Source organism: Balaenoptera physalus (genome assembly GCF_965194825.1).
Source record: "Balaenoptera physalus genome assembly, chromosome: 11".
Classification (NCBI taxonomy): domain Eukaryota; kingdom Metazoa; phylum Chordata; class Mammalia; order Artiodactyla; family Balaenopteridae; genus Balaenoptera; species Balaenoptera physalus.
This window is the reverse complement of record NC_138896.1, coordinates 24,160,387-24,179,922: the sequence shown is the minus strand read 5'-3', so window position 1 is coordinate 24,179,922 and position 19,536 is coordinate 24,160,387. Positions and strand designations below refer to the sequence as shown.

General features: G+C 57.7%; 2 protein-coding genes across 9 annotated transcripts; both read left to right on the top strand.

Annotated features, from left to right (window-relative positions):
• The first annotated feature begins 406 nt into the window (after window positions 1–406).
• On the top strand, window positions 407–4,277 carry ZBTB12 (zinc finger and BTB domain containing 12). Its single transcript, XM_082414769.1, has 2 exons — window positions 407–934; window positions 1,444–4,277. Exon 2 carries the CDS (start codon window positions 1,464–1,466, stop codon window positions 2,841–2,843), a length of 1,380 nt encoding a protein of 459 aa, XP_082270895.1. The 5' UTR covers window positions 407–934; window positions 1,444–1,463; the 3' UTR covers window positions 2,844–4,277.
• A 742-nt stretch (window positions 4,278–5,019) lies between these two features.
• EHMT2 (euchromatic histone lysine methyltransferase 2) lies at window positions 5,020–19,325 on the top strand (the record flags this gene model as incomplete). 8 transcript variants are annotated; one of them, XM_082411496.1, is made up of 28 exons in its annotated part: window positions 5,020–5,107; window positions 5,754–5,820; window positions 5,917–6,135; window positions 6,226–6,479; window positions 7,158–7,242; window positions 7,329–7,369; window positions 7,530–7,685; window positions 9,535–9,666; window positions 9,787–9,901; window positions 10,060–10,161; window positions 10,382–10,530; window positions 10,620–10,763; window positions 10,850–11,085; window positions 11,166–11,348; window positions 11,472–11,554; window positions 12,026–12,132; window positions 12,213–12,335; window positions 12,422–12,523; window positions 14,297–14,401; window positions 14,499–14,653; window positions 14,739–14,906; window positions 15,330–15,474; window positions 15,848–15,925; window positions 16,301–16,416; window positions 16,521–16,607; window positions 18,117–18,195; window positions 18,339–18,514; window positions 18,841–19,325. In XM_082411496.1, 28 exons carry the CDS (start codon window positions 5,066–5,068, stop codon window positions 19,019–19,021), a joined length of 3,630 nt encoding a protein of 1,209 aa, XP_082267622.1. In that variant the 3' UTR covers window positions 19,022–19,325. The 8 variants fall into 8 exon arrangements, 7 of the variants coding, with proteins under 7 accessions (XP_082267622.1, XP_082267619.1, XP_082267621.1 ...); XM_082411493.1 differs by lacking the exon at window positions 10,060–10,161 and having other exon boundaries at window positions 5,036–5,107; XM_082411490.1 differs by lacking the exon at window positions 5,020–5,107 and having other exon boundaries at window positions 5,178–5,820.
• Between the last annotated feature and the right edge of the window lie 211 nt (window positions 19,326–19,536).

The following is a 19,536-nucleotide window of genomic DNA, read 5'->3' as shown; positions in this document are numbered from 1 at the left end:
AATTCTGAGAATGGGGGGAAGGGGAGGATAGGTGTGATTTCATAAAATTTTGAGACAGAGGAGAGGAAGTTGAGGACACTGGATTGTTGGGCCTTGCAGAAAGTTAAAATATCTTTTAGGCCGGGAGTGCTGAGGTGGTTACTAGCTTCAGAAGAGTTGGAAAAATCTGGAAGTGTGGCTGGAGGAACTGTGAACATAATCAACAAGGGATGCAGGCATGGGCAACAGCAACCAATATCTCGATAGCCACGGGGCGGTCTGGGACCCCGGGAGGGGCGGTGGCTGCAACTCCGGCCCCGCTCCGCACAGCTGGGCCAGAGCAGCACCACCCCCGCGAGCAGGTGGCAGCGCCGCCCGCGGGGAGCCAAGCAGGCGGGGAGCGCCGGGGGCGGCGGCGCGCACTGGGGGCCGAGAAGCAGGCTGCGCCGCGGGCCGCCGGCAGCGGGAGGCGGGCCCGAATGAGCGGGCCTCCGCGCGGTATTTGGCACGCACGCGCAGACGGGCCGCGGGGCCCGGAGGCACAGAGGAGGGGGAGCCAGAAAGAGGGGGTTGCTGAACGTATTTCCGCTCTGGCGGACAAATAATACCGGCCAAAGGAGAGGCCAGGCCGTCCGGCCCTTTAACCGTGTGGGGGGGTTGCTGGTGAAGAAAGGGGGGTCGGGAAAGGGGGAATCCTGCTCCTTTAATTCCCTCCCCTCTTCCTCCTCCCCGAGTTCTCGCCGACGCCGCCGCGCGCGGGGCCTGGAACACACGCCACGAGCCGCCCCCGCCCCTCCCCCCTTACGCCCACGCGGAGCCGGCCCCGCGCGCGCGCCCCGTGCACCCACGCGCCTGCGCGGTGCCCAGGCCCTGCCCGTGTGTGGGGGCGCAGTCGGCCCCGGGGGGGGGTGGGGGAAATAGGGGGGTAAAAAATCAGCGCGCGGAACCCGGCCAGGTGAGAGGCGCGTGCACTCAGGGTCGTGGGGCTGGTTGGGGGGGGGGGGCGTGCCACGGAGTTCTGAACGTGGGGGGGGGGCCGTGCACGATGCGTGCAGGCAAGAGGGGAAGACGTGAAAGGCGCGTGCAAACGTGCAAGGGGGGGTGGAGGAATGAGGCAGCGGGTAAAGGGGCGGGGTGAGAAGAGGCTGCAACCGGGGCCACCTTAGAACCCAGGCCTCTGCTCCCCCTTCCGCCGGCCTTCCCCCGTGGGCGCGCGGGCTCGCCCCATCTTCGCGGGCTGTCGGGCTGGGGGGTGTGGACGCCGCTGCCCCGCCCCCGGGAACCACGCCTCCCTCCTTTCGGAGGGACAGCGCCTCCCCGGGGGCTGGGGAAACTGAGGAAGAGGCTTGAAAACTGGATGATCTGATGCTGGGAGGGCCAGGCAAGAATGGGGGTGCGAGGCCTGGAGCTTTGGCCTAGGAAAGCTGGAGACCTTTGTCTCTGACCGGTTTCCTTCCCAACCAGGGTGGCCTACCCCCGCCACAATGGCCTCTGGGGTGGAAGTCCTGCGCTTCCAGCTGCCCGGCCACGAGGCCGCTACGCTGCGGAACATGAACCAGCTCCGCGCAGAGGAGCGGTTCTGCGACGTGACCATTGTGGCCGACAGCCTCAAGTTCCGCGGCCACAAGGTCATCTTGGCCGCCTGCTCGCCGTTCCTGCGGGACCAGTTCCTGCTGAATCCCAGCTCTGAGTTGCAGGTCTCCCTGATGCACAGTGCACGCATAGTGGCTGACCTGCTCCTCTCTTGCTATACGGGCGCCCTGGAATTCGCCGTCAGGGACATTGTTAACTACCTGACGGCCGCCTCCTACCTGCAGATGGAGCACGTGGTGGAGAAATGCCGGAATGCCCTCAGCCAGTTCATCGAGCCCAAAATAGGCCTCAAAGAGGATGGGGTCAGCGATGCCAGCCTTGTGAGCAGTGTCAGTGCCACCAAATCCCTCCTCCCTCCCGCCAGGACCCCGAAGCCAGCCCCCAAACCCCCACCCCCACCCCCTCTCCCCCCTCCACTCCTGCGGCCTGTGAAGCTGGAGTTCCCGCTGGATGAGGACCTAGAGCTGAAGGCCGAGGAAGAGGATGAGGATGAGGACGAGGACGTGTCTGACATCTGCATCGTCAAGGTGGAATCGGCCTTGGAGGTGGCACACCGGCTCAAACCTCCCGGAGGCCTGGGAGGAGGTCTGGGCATCGGAGGCTCTGTGGGCAGCCACCTTGGGGAGCTGGCCCAGAGCAGCGTGCCCCCCAGCACTGTGGCTCCACCACAGGGCGTGGTGAAAGCCTGCTACAGCCTGTCCGAGGACGCGGAAGGGGAGGGCCTGCTGTTGATCCCAGGAGGCCGGGCCAGCGTGGGGGCCACCTCAGGCCTGGTGGAGGCAGCAGCGGTGGCCATGGCTGCCCGGGGGGCGGGGGGCAGCCTGGGGGCGGGGGGCAGTCGGGGACCCCTGCCCGGAGGCTTTTCCAGTGGCAATCCCCTAAAGAACATCAAGTGCACCAAGTGCCCGGAAGTGTTCCAGGGCGTGGAGAAGCTGGTCTTCCACATGCGGGCGCAGCACTTCATCTTCATGTGCCCGCGCTGCGGCAAGCAGTTCAACCACAGCAGCAACCTCAACCGCCACATGAACGTGCACCGCGGCGTCAAGTCACACTCGTGTGGCATCTGCGGCAAGTGCTTCACGCAGAAGTCCACGCTGCACGACCACCTCAACCTCCACTCGGGAGCGAGGCCTTATCGCTGTTCCTACTGCGATGTGCGCTTCGCTCACAAGCCTGCTATTAGGCGGCACCTCAAGGAGCAGCACGGCAAGACCACGGCCGAGAACGTGCTGGAGGCCAGCGTGGCTGAGATCAACGTCCTCATCCGCTAGCGCTAGCGTGACAGGCGCTGGGTCCCTGGGCTGGGGGGAAGGGGGCTCCTTGGTCCAGGAGAATAGGGGGGTGTGGGGGGCAGGGGCAGGCAGGTGCGGTGGGGAGTCTGAGCAGACACACACATCCTGAGGGAGGGGCCGAAGATTCCTTAGAAGACCCTGCCTCTTCAGAAGAAAAGGATGGACAGGGAGAGAGTTCTTTGAGAAGGCCAAGGGAATAGGGGGTCCCAGAGAAAGATTTTCTTCTCTTGGAGGTGCATGGATATGTGGAGGGAGGGGAAATGTCCTATGGGATGAGGAGGGGAAAAGACTGGAAAATATTTTATTCCTGGCTACGGCTACCCAGGAAGAGGTTCTGGCATTTCTTGAGGTAGGGGGTGGGTGGGTGGGAATTGGGAGGGAATTTGGCAGGAGGCAGCTTACCTGCTCCTGCTTGGACTAGATCCTTGGGAGAGGGAGTGGTAGGGGGAAAGGATTATTGAATTCCGGAAAAGGAAGGGGGAGACAGTTCTTGCATGCTGGGGAAATGGGATGGGTACAAGGCTCACCAAAATTCTAGGGAGAACAAAGGAAGATGGCAGGTAAGAGAATATGGGGGTGAGCATCCTGGGTAGATACTGGGAAGGGGGGTACAATAGCAGGAACTACGAATAGTGGTGGGGGTGGGGGGTAGGGCACTGAGATGAGAGGCGGCAAGGAGGGCTGTTGCGGTGGGGGAGGGAGAGGAGTAGAGACTTATACAGTATTTTTTAAGAAAACAAAACGTATTTTTTAGGATTTTTTCTGGAGTTTGGGGTTTTAGTTTTTCTGCTTTTGTTTTTCCACAAAATAAAAAAAATAAAATAAAAAAACTTTTTTTTCTTTATACTCTTTCTGGCAACTGCATGTAAATGACTATCCCACCCTAGACCACCTCACCCTCTGATGCCATTTTCTAAGTACCCAGAGGACACGACTCATGCAGGTCTCATGCCTGAAGGAGCCTTGAGAGGGGAAGGGGAGTGTGACAAGTGGGCTCCTCTGGCCAGAGACCCTCCCAGTTCTGCATCCTCAACTCCTGTCAGATACCTCACAGCACAAGTGTTCCGTGATTGGCGGAGGTGTTAACAAATGACCTACTCTAGTTGAGTTTGGTATCAGGGCTAGGGATGGGGTGTAGGTGTGATCGTTGTGCCCACCAAAATTGTAAGCTGGAGCCGGTGTTTGGGCGTTTTTGGTCTGGGGAATGGGTTCCTGTCCTGAAGAAAGATAAAAACCACTGTTTGGGTTAGGATGTGGAGAGGACTACAATTCCCAGAAAGCTCTGGAATAGTTCTTAACCGAAGGGAACTACAGTTCCCAGAAGACCTTGAATTGGCCTCAGGTGCCCTATACCCTCTCCACTTGCCTGTGTCAAATATCGCATGTGAAATACAGATATTTTCCAAACTTTGACCAGATGTAATACCTAAAGAGACGGTACTCTAAATACTGCTCTCAAAGTTGTGTGTCCTGGTGTCATATCACTCATACTTCCACTGTCGGCTGGGCTATGACCAACGGAGTGCCTGCTATGCTTGTGAAGTGTTTGGCAAAAAAAGTTTACTTATTAGAGTGTTACCAGACAGTAATGACTCGGGCCTCTGGGGGCGTACCTGGATCTCTAGTGCATGTGGTGGCGTGACATGTCTGGCATAAATGGAAGAGACATTTAGCCCCAGGTTTTCAAAAGGGGTCGCTGCTCCAGGGGACACTTGAAACTGCATGCTAGAAACAGCCAAGAGTAAAGGTGTCTTCCGCGCGTCCCCATCGCCCCCTTCTTGCTCGTTAGAGAAGCGAGGCCAAAACTGAGGCCGAGTCTTCTATCTAGTGACCCAGAAACTAGAAAGCAACCAGAAGCGGGAGAAGCACACATGGGTAGGACTGGAAATACAGCCACTGCCGAGAGCCGGGAGGCTCAGTCGCTCCGCTAGTTACCTAAAGCCAGGTGGCAGATGGAGAAGCCACACCTGGACCCAGGCGTGCCTCGCCTTCGGTTCCCAGCTGAGCTGAGGCCAAGAATGGCAGGAATTCTCCCCTGCAGCCCCCAGCTTAGAACAGGAACTGCCATCTCTGAGACCGCTCTCGGGGGAAAATGGCCAGAAAGCGCGTAGTGGCTCCTTTAAGGCTCCTCCTAGCCCTCCCTCCTCGCCCACGTGACCCGGGGCGGCCGCGCGCCGGCTCGGCCCCCCGCGCAAGCGGCGATGGCGGCGGCGGCGGGAGCTGCAGCGGCGGCCGCCGCCGAGGTGCGGAAGGGGAGGGGGAGAGGCGGGTGCATGCCCGCGCGCGCGCCCGGGGGAAGCGCGCGCCCGTGCAATGCTCCGGGGGTGCATCGGGGCCGGGGGGCCCGGGCGAGACTTGCAGCAATCCGGAGGGCCAGCACCGGGGGCGGATGAGGGGACCAGGGGGTGGGAGGTGGGGGGAGTGGGCACCGAGGCGCGCGTGCAGCCGCCGGCTGCCCCCGAGTGGGCAGCGGGCGCCGGCGCCCCAGGAACACGCGCGAGGGGCACGAGGGGCCGTCCACCGGGCTGGGGGGCAGTGGGTGCTGGAGGGGTTGGCGCCCGGGGTCCCCGCGGCCTGGGGGACAAAGGGGGAGAGGCGCGTGCAGCCGGGAGGAGGGGGCGGGGCCGGGGTGCGGAGGCCCCGCCCCCTCCCCCTCCTCTCTTCTCGGCCCCTGAGATGCGGGGTCTACCGAGAGGGAGGGGGCTGATGCGGGCCCGGGGGAGGGGTCGTGCGGCCCCTCCGGGCAGTCGTGGCCGCGGAAGGGGGGGGCCCCATAGAGGAAGAGGTAGGCCCCGGAGCCTCCTGTCTCTTCCCAGGGCCCAGGCGTCCTGGGCCCCTCAACTTCCTACAGGACTGACCAGCTCTCCTATCCCTTGTGTCCCCTCCCAGGGGGAGGCCCCCGCTGAGATGGGGGCGCTGGTGCTGGAGAAGGAGCCCAGAGGAGCCACCGAGAGAGGTGAGTGCAGCAGAAACAGGCCCAGTTGGACCTTCACCTCCCCCAACACAGGATCTTTTGAGCCTTTAGCCCTGAACTTTTTCTTTTCCATTACAGTTCATGGCTCTTTGGGGGACACCCCTCGTAGTGAGGAGATCCTGCCCAAGGCCAACCCCGACTCCCTGGAGACTGCTGGCCCCTCATCCCCAGCCTCTGTCACGGTCACCGTCGGCGATGAGGGGGCTGACACCCCTGTAGGGGCCACACCACTCATTGGGGACGAACCCGAGAATCTCGAGGGAGATGGGGACCTCCATGGGGGCCGCATCCTGATGGGTGAGAGGCCAGGGAGCCTGGGGGTGAGGTGGGGTATTCTCTGACTTTGCCTCCCCTCTTATCTTCTGCCTGCGTGCCTGTGTTTTTCAGGCCATGCCACGAAGTCATTCCCGTCTTCCCCCAGTAAGGGGGGTGCCTGTCCCAGCCGAGCCAAGATGTCAATGACAGGGGCAGGAAAATCACCCCCATCAGTCCAGAGTTTGGCTATGAGGCTGCTGAGTATGCCGGGGGCCCAGGGGGCAACAGCAGCAGGGCCTGAACCCCCTCCAGCCACAGCCAGCCCCGAGGGGCAGCCCAAGGTCCATCGAGCCAGGAAAACCATGTCCAAACCAGGAAATGGGCAGGTGAGGCTTAGGGGGAGGTTTGTGGGGGTGGGAGAGACAGAGTAATTAACCATAAACCTCTTGTGGGCTGCTTTTTTACAATTTAGCTTCAGGTCTTTTCTTATCCAGTCACTGCTTCACATATTTACCAAGGTTCTACTGTGTGTCAGTTTCTCTACTGGGACTTAATCTGGAACAGACAGGTTTCTATCTTCCTGGGGTTTACATTCTTAGGCAGAGGGGAGTAAAAAACACAAATGTTAAAGAGTTAATTATGTAGTTAATGTCTTAATTACTCTTATGATAATGACTAGAGAAACTTCAAACCACTTTTCCTTTCTACCTCAAAGCAGGCCCCAAGGGAACTTCTCCCTTCTTTGAAACTGCTCCTGCTGTTTTAAAGGTTTTACTATGAATCTCTACAGGGAAGGAGCTGAGGGCCACAGAAATGTCCAAGGAGGGAGATGACAAGAGCCCCAGAATCTCAGAAGCTTTATGACAGTGTTTTTAGGGCTCTTGGCATCAGTGTTAGATGTGGGATGTGCTTGACACAGTTCTTATTATTGGCATGGAACTTCAGATGGCATTTTAGAGGGTGTGGCTCACCACCTCACCCCCACCTGGGGCTTGGCTCTAAGCTAATCCAGGCAGAACCATAGATGCTCCCTGACCCTAAGTGCGCTCCCTCTCCGCCCCCAGCCCCCAGTCCCTGAGAAGCGGCCCCCTGAAGTGCAGCATTTCCGCATGAGTGATGATGTGCACTCGCTGGGGAAGGTGACCTCAGGTCAGTCCCACCCCCCACCTACCTGCGGCTTGCCTGTGCTAAGGGTTTAGAGTACGGGCCTCACTCCTTTCTCTCTCTCCTTCCAGATGTGGCCAAAAGGAGGAAGCTGAACTCAGGAGGTGGCCTGGTGAGCCAGGAGAGGCAGGGAACAGGGCCTGGGCCTCTCCAGCTGGGGGACTGCTCTGAGGGATCCTAGGATCTGGGGCTCCATCTCGCCCTCAAGGGAGATGGGGCGTTGGTGAGGGAGTGCCAGCAGCTTCAATTTTTTTCTTTAAATCTTTTTCTAGTCAGAGGAGTTGGGTTCTGCACGGGGTTCGAGAGAAGTGACCCTGGAGAAGGGGGACCCCGGGTCCCTGGAGGAGTGGGAAACGGTGGTGGGGGATGACTTCAGCCTCTACTACGATTCCTACTCTGTGGATGAGCGGGTGGACTCTGACAGCAAGGTGAGAGGGAGCCAGCCGCCCTCCCGGCCGGCGCTCCCCCGCGTCCAGGGCTCGCTCTCCAGTCTTTCCTGCCCCACTTTCTTCTCTCCTTCCTTTTCTGAACACCCACTAACTCACTGCCCCATACTGTCTATAACTTATTTCCAGTATATGCTCTACCCCATATCATCCCCTTGCCCCTCTCCACAGTGATAATCACCATCGTGGACTTCGGGTTTAACATCCCATTTTATGGTTTATTTGTTGTTTGTTTGCTTGTTTATTCCTTTGCTCCTTGTTTGGTTTTATTTCACATATATGTTTGTCCATGCAGCATAATGCTTAGTCTTGCCTGTTTTGCTTTTCATTCGTTTTATCGTGGAAACTTTCAAATATACACAAAAGAATAGAATAGTGAGCCCCCAGGTAGCCATCACCCAGCTCCAAGGATTATCAATACACAGCTGATCTTGACTCATCTCTTCCTCCCCAACACCCACACTTACTGGATTATTTCAGAGCAAATCGCAGATACCATATCATTTTATCTAGAAATATTTCCACAAGTATCTCTAAACATAAGACCTCTTTCTGTTTTTAAAAAATTTACAAATAATTTTTTTTTTCCGCCATGCGGTATGTGGGAATCACAGTTCCCCAGCCAGGGATCAAACCCATGCCCCCTGCAGTGGAAGTGGGGAGCCCTTCCACTGGACCACCAGGGAAGTCCCTACAAATGATGCTTTAACACCATCACCTTGCTATCAGTCAGTCTTCACATTTTCTCGGTTGTTTCATAAATGAGTTTTCGTATGTCAGGTTTCAGTGAGGTCCACACCTTGATTTGATTATTTGTCTTAGGTCTCTCTTGATGTATAGGTTCCCTATTTAAAAAAAAAAAAAAAAACTTGCCGTTTATTTATTGAAGAAACCAAGTCGGTTATCCTACAGAATTCTTCACATTTAGGAGTTGGCTGATTGGGTGGGGATTAACACATAACCCTCTGCCCAATGTTGCATCACATCAGGCATGGAATATTTGGTCTTTTATTAGTGAAGTTAAGATCAGTGGATTCAGGAGATGTCAGCCTGACTTCATTATAGCGTTTCTAGTTTTTTTTGTTTTTCGTTTTAATCTTTGGCTGTGTTGGGTCTTCGTTGCTGCACGCGGGCTTTCTCTAGTTGCAGCGAGCAGGAGCTACTCTTTGTTGCGGTGCGCGGGCTTCTCATTGTGGAGGCTTCTCTTCTTGCAGAGCACGGACTCTAGGTGTACGGGCTTCAGTAGTTGTGGTACGTGGGCTCAGTAGTTGTGGCTCGCGGGCTCTAGAGCACAGGCTCAGTAGTTGTGGCGCACAGGCTTAGTTGCTCCGCAGCATGTGAGATCTTCTCGGACCAGGGCTCGAACCCATGTCCCCTGCATTGGCAGGCAGATTCTTAACCACTGCGCCACCAGAGAAGCCCCTCTAATTAGTTTTTCATTTAGTGTTTTCAGTCTTGCCTCTTTATGAACTTCATCAAGAGTCTCATACTATACGTTTGTTATCTAGAACGTATTCCTTTCTTTTCCTGTTTACTGTTATGTTGCCAAGATTCATCACGTTGTTGCATGTCACCGTAGCACCTTATTTTTTATTACAGTATAATATGCTACACCCCCTCTCTGTATCCAACCCTTTCCTTCCTTTCCTGTTCACACTCATCGTCACCAGGGAGCCATCCGTGGAGAATTGTTGTTTTCTTGATCCCGCCTCATTCTCTGAGTCCCGGGGATCGGATGTGTCCTGCTCTGCCTCTCTCCCAAGTTCCCCCCAGCAGAGAGCTGTGGCCTGGGGGTCACTGTTTCTTCAGCCCCACTTTGCCTCTCTTCCAGTCTGAGGTCGAAGCTCTGGCTGAACAACTGAGTGAGGAAGAGGAAGAGGAAGAGGAGGAAGAGGAGGAGGAGGAAGAGGAGGAAGAGGAAGAAGAAGAGGAAGATGAAGAGTCAGGCAATCAGTCTGACAGGGTAGAACTGGAGGCTGGCGTCCCCGGAGGAGTGGGGGCTTCGGGGACAGAGGTCTGAGTCCTCAAAGGAGGGGGTTACGGGCTGGGGGCCGGGCTCTTTAACGTTCTTCCTCCTCCCCAGAGTGGTTCCAGCGGCCGGCGCAAAGCCAAAAAGAAATGGCGGAAGGACAGCCCGTGGGTGAAGCCATCACGGAAACGGCGGAAGCGGGAGCCTCCGAGGGCCAAGGAGCCACGAGGTGAGAAGGCGCCTCTGTTTTGGGGTCCTCTCCTCCAGCCCCCTCCCGGCCCCCAGAGAGCATGCATGCACACACACGCTCAGCATGCACACCCGCATGTACCCCCGCATCCAGGCACCTGTGAGCTCGCACTCTCACTCTCTCTGTCTCTGTGTCAGGAGTGAATGGTGTGGGCTCCTCAGGCCCCAGTGAGTACATGGAGGTCCCTCTGGGGTCCCTGGAGCTGCCCAGCGAGGGGACCCTCTCTCCCAACCACGCTGGTAATTGCCAATTGCCGGGATAGGGAGCCACTAGGGGGCGCCCTCGGGGCCGGAGGGAATGGGGAGGAGGGGAACCCCGCTGGAGCTGGGGTGTCCACGGCCAAACTTTGGGGGTTCTGGAGCACGGAGGGAAAGTCAAGGCGGGGGTGAGAGGCCCCAGGAGGGGTCCCGGTGGGTGAGAGGCTGGGCCTCCCTCAGCTCCCTCTTTCCTCCATCCAAGGGGTGTCCAATGACACATCTTCGCTGGAGACAGAGCGTGGGTTTGAGGAGTTGCCCCTCTGCAGCTGCCGCATGGAGGCACCCAAGATAGACCGCATCAGCGAGAGAGCGGGGCACAAGTGCATGGCCACGGAGAGTGTGGATGGAGAGGTGGGCCTCTGGGCTGGTAGGTGAGTTGCCAGGGCATCCAGCCCCAGAGCCCAGCCTCACCTCTTGTCACCCATCCTCACTGCGCACAGCTATCGGGCTGCAACGCTGCAATCCTCAAGCGGGAGACCATGAGACCGTCAAGCCGCGTGGCACTGATGGTGCTCTGTGAGACCCACCGCGCCCGCATGGTCAAACACCACTGCTGCCCAGGCTGTGGCTACTTCTGCACGGCGGTGAGTGACCAGTGGGGCAGACAGGCAGCATGCCCCATGGGGGTAGGGGCTCCCAGAGCCTGGCCACATTGTTTTCCTGCCCCCAGGGCACCTTCCTGGAGTGTCACCCTGACTTCCGAGTGGCCCACCGCTTCCACAAGGCCTGTGTGTCCCAGCTGAACGGGATGGTCTTCTGTCCCCACTGTGGGGAGGACGCATCTGAGGCCCAGGAGGTGACCATCCCCCGGGGGGATGGGGTGACCCCACCAGCTGGCACTGCAGCCCCTGCCCCCCCGCCCCTGGCCCAGGATGCCCCTGGGAGAGCGGACACTTCCCAGCCCAGGTACTGGCTTTGCCCTTCCTTTCTGTCTGCTCCCTGCCCCAGTCCCCGTCTCCCCTGAACATTCACACCTTCTCCCACAGCGCCCGGATGCGAGGACAGGGGGAGCCCCGGCGTCCACCCTGCGACCCCCTGGCTGACACCATCGACAGCTCGGGGCCCTCCCTAACCCTGCCCAGTGGGGGCCGCCTCTCAGCTGTGGGGCTGCCACCTGGCCCAGGCCGGGAGGCCCTGGAAAAGGCCCTGGTCATTCAGGAGTCAGAGAGGTGAGTAGGGGTTGCCCTCGGGCACAGCAGCTAGGACTGGGGCTGGAAGTGTGGAGCTACAGGTGTTGGGACCGATGCTTGAATCTGGGGACTCAACCCCCTCTCCCTCCCTCACCATGGCAGGCGGAAGAAACTCCGTTTCCACCCCCGGCAGCTGTACCTGTCCGTGAAGCAAGGGGAGCTGCAGAAGGTGATCCTGATGCTGTGTGAGTATTCCACTCCTTCGTTCAGCAAACCCTGCCTGAGCACCGATTATGTACCAGTCACTGGACCCGGGGCCAGGAGGGCAGCAATGAGGGACGTCGTCCTTGCCCTGAAGGACTTAGTGTGGTGGGGGAATAACCCGTGATGATGGGGACTGGGGACTGTTCTGAGTGCTTATGCACGTTCACTCACTTAAATCTTCCCAGCGGAGGCCCAGAGAGGTTAACTACCTTGCCCAGTGCACAGCAGTACTAAGGGGCAGGGGCAGGGCCATTTGAACTCAGGCAGAGCTGGTGCTCTCCTTACTCTGATCAGTGCCGTGCTGCAGTGGAGGTGAGCACAAAGAAGGCCCAGGAGGGGCCCCTGACTCAGGTTGGGGCCCTGAGAAGCCTTCCTGGAGGAGGTGCCACCCACCCCCTAGCTTGCTTACCACCTGTCCCTCCCTCTCCCGGTGTGGCGGGCCCTCCCCACAGTGGACAACCTGGACCCCAACTTCCAGAGCGACCAGCAGAGCAAGCGCACGCCCCTGCACGCGGCTGCCCAGAAGGGCTCTGTGGAGATCTGCCACGTACTGCTGCAGGTCAGCGCGGGCCCAGCCCTAGGACCCCCTCCCCTGCCCAGCCCCTCCCTGGTGCCAGCCCGCGTGCCCCCTCCTTGCAGGCTGGAGCGAACATCAATGCTGTGGACAAGCAGCAGCGGACGCCGCTGATGGAGGCCGTGGTGAACAACCACCTGGAGGTGGCTCGCTACATGGTGCAGCGCGGGGGCTGCGTCTACAGCAAGGTGCGCGGCCGGGCAGGCCGGGGCGGGGCTCAGGGGCCGGGCCTGAGGTGCCAGCCAGCCGGCTCATCTGCCTGCATCGCCCTCAGGAGGAAGACGGCTCCACCTGCCTCCACCACGCAGCCAAAATTGGGAATCTGGAGATGGTCAGCCTGCTGCTCAGCACGGGACAGGTGGACGTCAACGCCCAGGTCAGCGGCCGGGCTTCCGGCCCAGCTCCCTGGGGTCCTTCCCTCAGCCTCAGGCTTTAGGTCCCCTTTCTCCTTCATCTGACCTCTGACCCTTTCCCTGCATTTCACACTGTTCCAGTCTGTCCCCATCTCTTTTTCCCCCTTCGTTTGTATTTCTCTTCACTCTCTTCTATTTCTTTCTTTTTTCTTTTTATCAGTTTTCAGAATGAGTTGCGGCCTTAATCTCTAGAACTGTCCAGTGAGATTCCTTACTAACTCAGTTTTTCACGTGTTGGAGGTGTTTTAGTTTGTGTCATTCTTCTTGATCTTTGGGTTTTTTTAATTTTAATTAATTTTTATTGGAGTATAGTTGCTTTACAATGTTGTGTTAGTTTCTACTGTACAGCAAAATGAATCAGCTATACATACACGTATATCCCGTCTTTTTTGGATTTCCTTCCCATTTAGGTCACCACAGTGTGTTAGGTACAGTTCCCTGTGCTATGCAGTATGTCCTCATTAGTTGTCTGTTTTATACGTGGTATCAATAGCGTATATGTGTCAATCCCAATCTCCCAGTTCCTCCCATCCTCCCCTTCGTATCCACACGTTTGTTCTCTACGTCTGTGTCTCTATTTCTGCTTTGCAAATAAGATCATCTATACCATTTTTCTAGATTCCACATATATGCGTTAATATAAGATATTTGTTTTTCTTTTTCTGATTTCCTCCACTCTGTATGACACTCTCTAGGTCCATCCATGTCTCTACAAATGACCCAATTTTGTTCCTTTTTATGGCTGAGTAATATTCCATTGTATATATGTGCCACATCTTCTTTATCTGTTTCTCTGTTGATGGACACTTCGGTTGCTTCCATGTCCTGGCTATTGTAAATAGTGCTGCAATGAACATCGGGGTGCTTGTCTTGATCTTTGAATTGTTCTGTCCTTTGTCCAGAAGAAGCCCCTTGCCATAGGCTCCTGTGGCTTTTGAAGTGACCCAGTGGCCTTTGAGAGCATCCTTTTCAGTACCTATCCTGCCCCAGACTCAGGATCTACCATTTCTCTAAGAAACTCTGGTTCCTTTAAATGAGAAGTATTTTTTAGAGACTACAGTCTGTGTACGTAGGGGTGGTCATTGTTATTGGGTCCCTGCTTCTAGGACTTTTGAGTGGGCAGATCAAGGAAATATGTATTTTTTATTCTTTTAATTTTTTTTTTTTTAATTCATGTATTTATTTATTGGCTGTGTTGGGTCTTTGTTGCTGCACGCGGGCTTTCCCTAGTTGCGGCAAGCGGGGGCTACTCTTTGTTGCGGTGTGCGGGCTTCTCATTACAGTGGCTTCTCTTTGTTGAGGAGCACAGGCTCTAGGCGCGCGGGCTGCAGTAGTTGTGGCACGCGGCCTCAGTAGTTGTGGCACACGGGCTTAGTTGCTCCACGGCATGTGGGATCTTCCCAGACCAGGGCTCGAACCAGTGTCCCCTGCATTGGCAGGCAGATTCTTAACCACTGCGCCACCAGGGAAGTCCCAAGGAAATACATACTTTTTAAAAAGAGAAAAATCACTTCACAGCCTTGAGCAATAGACACTTACTAGTCCCATTTTATAAACGAGGAAACTGAGACCCAGAGCCGTTAAATGACTTGCCCAGCGTTCCACAGCCTGTGAGTGGTGGAGCTGGGACTCTGAGCGTGAGTCTAGCTCCGGAGCCTGTGCTCTTGACCCCATCTGTTTGGGTGAGCAGGGCTGGAGCTGCCTCTCCACCCTCCTCCTTCCCTCCCCACCCACAGGACAGTGGGGGGTGGACGCCCATCATCTGGGCCGCAGAGCACAAGCACATCGAGGTGATCCGCATGCTGCTGACAAGGGGCGCCGATGTCACCCTCACAGACAATGTGAGAGTTTGGTCGGGATGCGGGAGGTGGGTGCAGCCCCCCGCCCCTGAGCAAGGTGCCGGCTGGGTTCAGACCTCTCCCCCTGCCACCTCCGCAGGAGGAGAACATCTGCCTGCACTGGGCCTCCTTCACCGGCAGCGCCGCCATCGCAGAGGTTCTCCTGAACGCCCGCTGCGACCTCCATGCTGTCAACTACCACGGGGACACGCCCCTACACATTGCAGCCCGGGAGAGCTACCACGACTGCGTGCTGTGAGCCTCCACCCCTCCCCCACCTGGACACTCCTCTGCCCCCTGTCACAGCCCCGGACCCCACAGGCTTCCCGTCCCCTCCCAGGTTGTTCCTGTCACGCGGGGCAAACCCTGAGCTGCGGAACAAGGAGGGGGACACGGCGTGGGACCTGACCCCTGAGCGCTCTGACGTGTGGTTTGCGCTCCAGCTCAACCGCAAGCTGCGGCTCGGGGTGGGAAATCGGGCCATCCGCACTGAGAAGATCATCTGCCGGTGAGCCTGGGCTCTCTCTTTACCCAGAGCCCCCTCCGCCCCCTCCCCCGGCCCCTCGAATCCTCTGAGTCCCCAAAACCACCTCTGTCCCCCGTCCGCCCGCCACACGCACACATCAACTAGATACACCAAATAAAAATAGACAACATCCAGCTAAATTAGAATTTCGGGTGAACAGTGCATACTTTTTTAACGTTAGGAGTGTCCCATGCAGTGTTTGGGACATACCTGTACTAAAAAATTGTTTCTTGACACTCTGAAATTCAGATTTAACTGAGTGTCCTGCCTTTTATCTGGGCACCTTACTCCCCACGCCCCAGTGAAGCCCCAGAGCCGCCCTCTTCCCTCACCCAGCCCTCTCCCCACCTAGGGGAGTCCTGTCCCCATGCTCTAGCCACCCAGCTCCATCTCCCCTCCTGCCAGGGACGTGGCCCGGGGCTATGAGAACGTGCCCATTCCCTGTGTCAACGGTGTGGACGGGGAGCCCTGCCCCGAGGATTACAAGTACATCTCGGAGAACTGTGAGACGTCCACCATGAACATAGACCGCAACATCACCCACCTACAGGTGAGTGCAGGGCCCTGGGCCCTCCTCCCAAAGGGACACCCAGAGCCACCAAGTACAGCTGGGCACACTGTGGGCCAACGAGGGCACCTGGCCAAGGTGGTGGGGCTGAAAGGGAGCTCCGGTGTGGGCTTGCATCCACCTAGGGAGGGGGTCCTTTTTCTAGGACACGTGAAGGTATCACATGGGCTCATTGTGGCCCTAGAGACACCCCCATCAGCAACAGCTTGATTCCCCCTCATCCTGGGACCATCACCATCACTGTCCTACAATGTGGACCCTAGAGAAAGGACAGCAGTTGTGGGGCAGGGGGCAGTGGAAGCTGAGGGGCCAAGGCCGATTCTGGGGGGTGAGCTGACCCTACCTCCCGCCCCAGCACTGCACATGCGTGGATGACTGCTCCAGCTCCAACTGCCTGTGTGGCCAGCTCAGCATTCGCTGCTGGTATGACAAGGTACGTGCCCTCACCCTGGCCGCACACGCACTCATCCACTCCTCTGGGGGAGCTGGCCTCTGACACCAACTCCCTGGGACCTTGTCCCTCACCTTCTACCCTGTGGGGGAAGCAGCAAAGAGGGCAGGGCGAGACCTGGGATTCCTAGGATGTTGCCAGGACAGAGAGGGGCCTGGCCCAGGTATATGCAAACCCAGGGCGATGGTTGTGTGTTTCCTGTTGGATAAACTAAGAGCATATGTGGCCTCCCCCAGCCTGTCCTCCCTGTGTCTGGGTTGGGGTCAGCAGTGGATTTTTCTGTGAAGTCTTGGGAGTCCTGGGCAGCTGAGGTGGGCACCGCACAGAAACCACTGTCCTCCCCTCCCTCAACCCCAGGACGGGCGGCTGCTCCAGGAATTTAACAAGATCGAGCCCCCGCTGATTTTTGAGTGTAACCAGGCGTGCTCCTGCTGGAGAAACTGCAAGAACCGGGTAGTGCAGAGTGGCATCAAGTGAGGCCCAGCCCCTCAGCTCCCCTCACTCCCCTTTCTCCCTTCTCTCCCTCGGGGCGCTTCCAGGTCATGCCACTGAATATCACCCTCTCTCCCACCCCCAGGGTGCGACTGCAGCTCTACCGAACAGCCAAGATGGGCTGGGGCGTCCGAGCCCTGCAGACCATTCCCCAGGGGACTTTCATTTGCGAGTGAGTGGTGGGGAGCGGGTACTGTGGCTCCTGGGGACGTGGGGCTGGATGCAGGGCCACGGCTGACTCCCAGGCCTCCCTCTTTGCCCTCCTCCCTGATGGGTCCCAGCTCTTCATGCTGCCCCCACTCTGGCCATCCTCCTCTGACCCCCATCCCCCAGCCTCCGCTCTGGCCAGACCACAGTGCCTGCGTCTTTCCCTCCCCTTCGGTGTATTTCCGAGCCTCACACTCCCTCTCCCCTGCCCTTCCCAACTGGGGAAAGCCCCAGTTTTACAGACAGACAGAGCTGGGTGTCCTTAGCCAAGTTCACAACCTCTTTGAGCCTCATTTTTCTTGTCTGCAAAATGGAGGTGATAACAGCTACCTTTCTGTCCACCTCATCAGGGGCCTCAGGCCTCTCCATCCATCAATTCTTTCTCTTCCCAGTATCCGTTACCTCTTCCTGTCCCCTGGCTTTTACTCCACGGCCTTCAAACGTAATCTAGGTCTCCTTTGGCCTTAAAAAAAAAAAGAAGAAAAAAAAAGAAAAAGAGTCATCCAGCCCCAGTTGCCTATTTAAGAGACCATTCATTTTTCTTCCATCATGTCATCTCTCAATTTGACTGAGACAAGCGACCCCTTCCTCCTGGGCCTCAGTTTCCCCATCATCCACTCACTGCTCATCCCTGTCCAAATCTGCCTTTACCCTCACCCCGCTGCTGATGCCGCCTCTCAGCAGTCCCACTCCCTGACCCGTGTGTCTCAGTCCTCATTCTCCTGGCATCTGCCACACCCCCCTTAGCTCTGGCTCCCATGACACCGTCCTCACCCGCGACCCATCCATTCTTCCTCTTCACCAGCTCCTCTCCCACTACTTTCCAGACGTGGGTGTGCTCACCCCCAGTTCTTCATAGCTCCTGTGGCTCCGTCCCTTCCTGCCGTCCTCACCCCTCTCCTGTCCTCAGCCCAGCGTTGCCCCCACCTGCTGGGTGATCCTTAGTCCACAAACCCCCGTGTCTACGCCTGAACAGATTTCCCCACCCAGGCCGACTGCCCACAGATACTGATCCCTTCACCCCAGAGGCTTGGCGCCGCCGTGCTCACCCGATTCATCCTCTGGTGCGGCTCGAGCCCCTCCCTCTAACTTCCCCACCACTGCTTCTCCAGCTCATCCCTGGCCCCACTCTGCCGGTCCCGCCTGTTGATCTATTTGTCTGGTGGGACCCCAGCTGGCGGGAGTGTGTCCTGTGTGTACCCTCACGTGCCTGTGTCGCCAGGTTCCTCCTCCTGATCCCCCTTCTGGGTGGAGGCCACCCACCCCCTCCCTCCCAGATGATGTCCGCTATCCTTGGGGGCCCACTGTGCCTTGGGTCGCCCACCCAAGCTCCAGCTGTGTTGATCTGTGAGATTCACGAACAGCTGACAAAACAGTGGAAGAGGAATCGTGGGGCTGTGAGGAGAGACAGGGCCTGGAGCCTGCTCCCGGTAACCCCTGCTCACCTCCAGAACCGCCACTCCCTGCCCGACAGGTATGTCGGCGAGCTGATCTCTGATGCTGAGGCTGATGTGAGAGAGGATGATTCTTATCTCTTCGACTTAGACAACAAGGTGGGTAGGAGACCCCTCTGCCGCCCTACCCTCAGTCAGCAGATGGAAACCTGAGGAGGAGGGGCTGGGTGGTCAGGGGGGTGGGCAGGTTGGCCCAGCCAGCAGGGTGGTGGTAGATGTGATGAATGACGCCCTCCCATCAGGATGGAGAGGTGTACTGCATCGACGCCCGTTACTATGGCAACATCAGCCGCTTCATCAACCACTTGTGTGACCCCAACATCATCCCCGTCCGGGTCTTCATGCTGCACCAAGACCTGCGATTTCCACGCATTGCCTTCTTCAGCTCCCGAGACATCCGGGCCGGGGAGGAACTGGGGTGAGGCGTCCTGCGGCTCGGCCAGGGTGTGGGAGATGCAGCAAGCGCAGGACCGAAAGCAGACGGCTGGCGAGTGCCTGGTTTCCAGGCATGGATTAGAGCAGAGCTTCTCCAATGTCACTGTAAACAGAGTCCTGAGCCTCACAGATTCTGAGTCAGTAGGTTTGGGATGGGGCCTGAAGAATCTTCACTTCTAACAAGCTACCAGGCAGTGCTGGTGCTGCAGGTGCATTAGAACAGAGGAGGGCTTAGAGCCCATCCAAAGATGGGGGTGGGTGCTTTGGAGTGGGTCTGGGTCCCACAGACCTCTTGTGCTTCTCTGACAGGTTTGACTATGGTGACCGCTTCTGGGACATCAAAAGCAAATATTTCACCTGCCAGTGTGGCTCTGAGAAGTGCAAGCACTCAGCTGAGGCCATTGCCCTGGAGCAGAGCCGCCTGGCCCGCCTGGATCCCCACCCCGAGCTGCTGCCTGAGCTCGGCTCCCTGCCCCCCGTCAACCCCTGAGAGAGGACCACAACCCCTGGACAGCCGCCAGCTCAGCAGCCACCTCTGCCACTTGCTGCCCACACCTGGGGGTGCTACCGTCTCCTCTCCCCCTACCCCTTCACACATTCCTCAGTCAGATCCCAGCCAGGCCCTGGAGGTCTGACAGCCCCTCTCTCCCAGAGCTGGTTCCTCCCTGGGAGGGTGACTTCAGGGCTGGCCACACCCCTGTTCCCCACCCTCAGCTGAAGTTTAATGAATTGAAATTGGGCCTCTGTGCTAACCGGTTTCCTTTGTTCTCAATAAATGTTGGGTTTATAATAAACTGGGTGATGGTTGGCGGAAAAGCACACACAGCCAGAGGGAATGTGGGTCCAAGGGGCAGAAAGAGGATGAGAAGCAGGCTGGACAGGTGTGGCTGGTGTGGCTTACCCTCCAGGGGAGGGGGAGGGTTGTGAGGGGATTACTGTGGGGCAGGGTCTAGTCAGGGCAAATCTCATCTCCACACTTAATCTTTGGCAGGAGGGTGTAGGCGT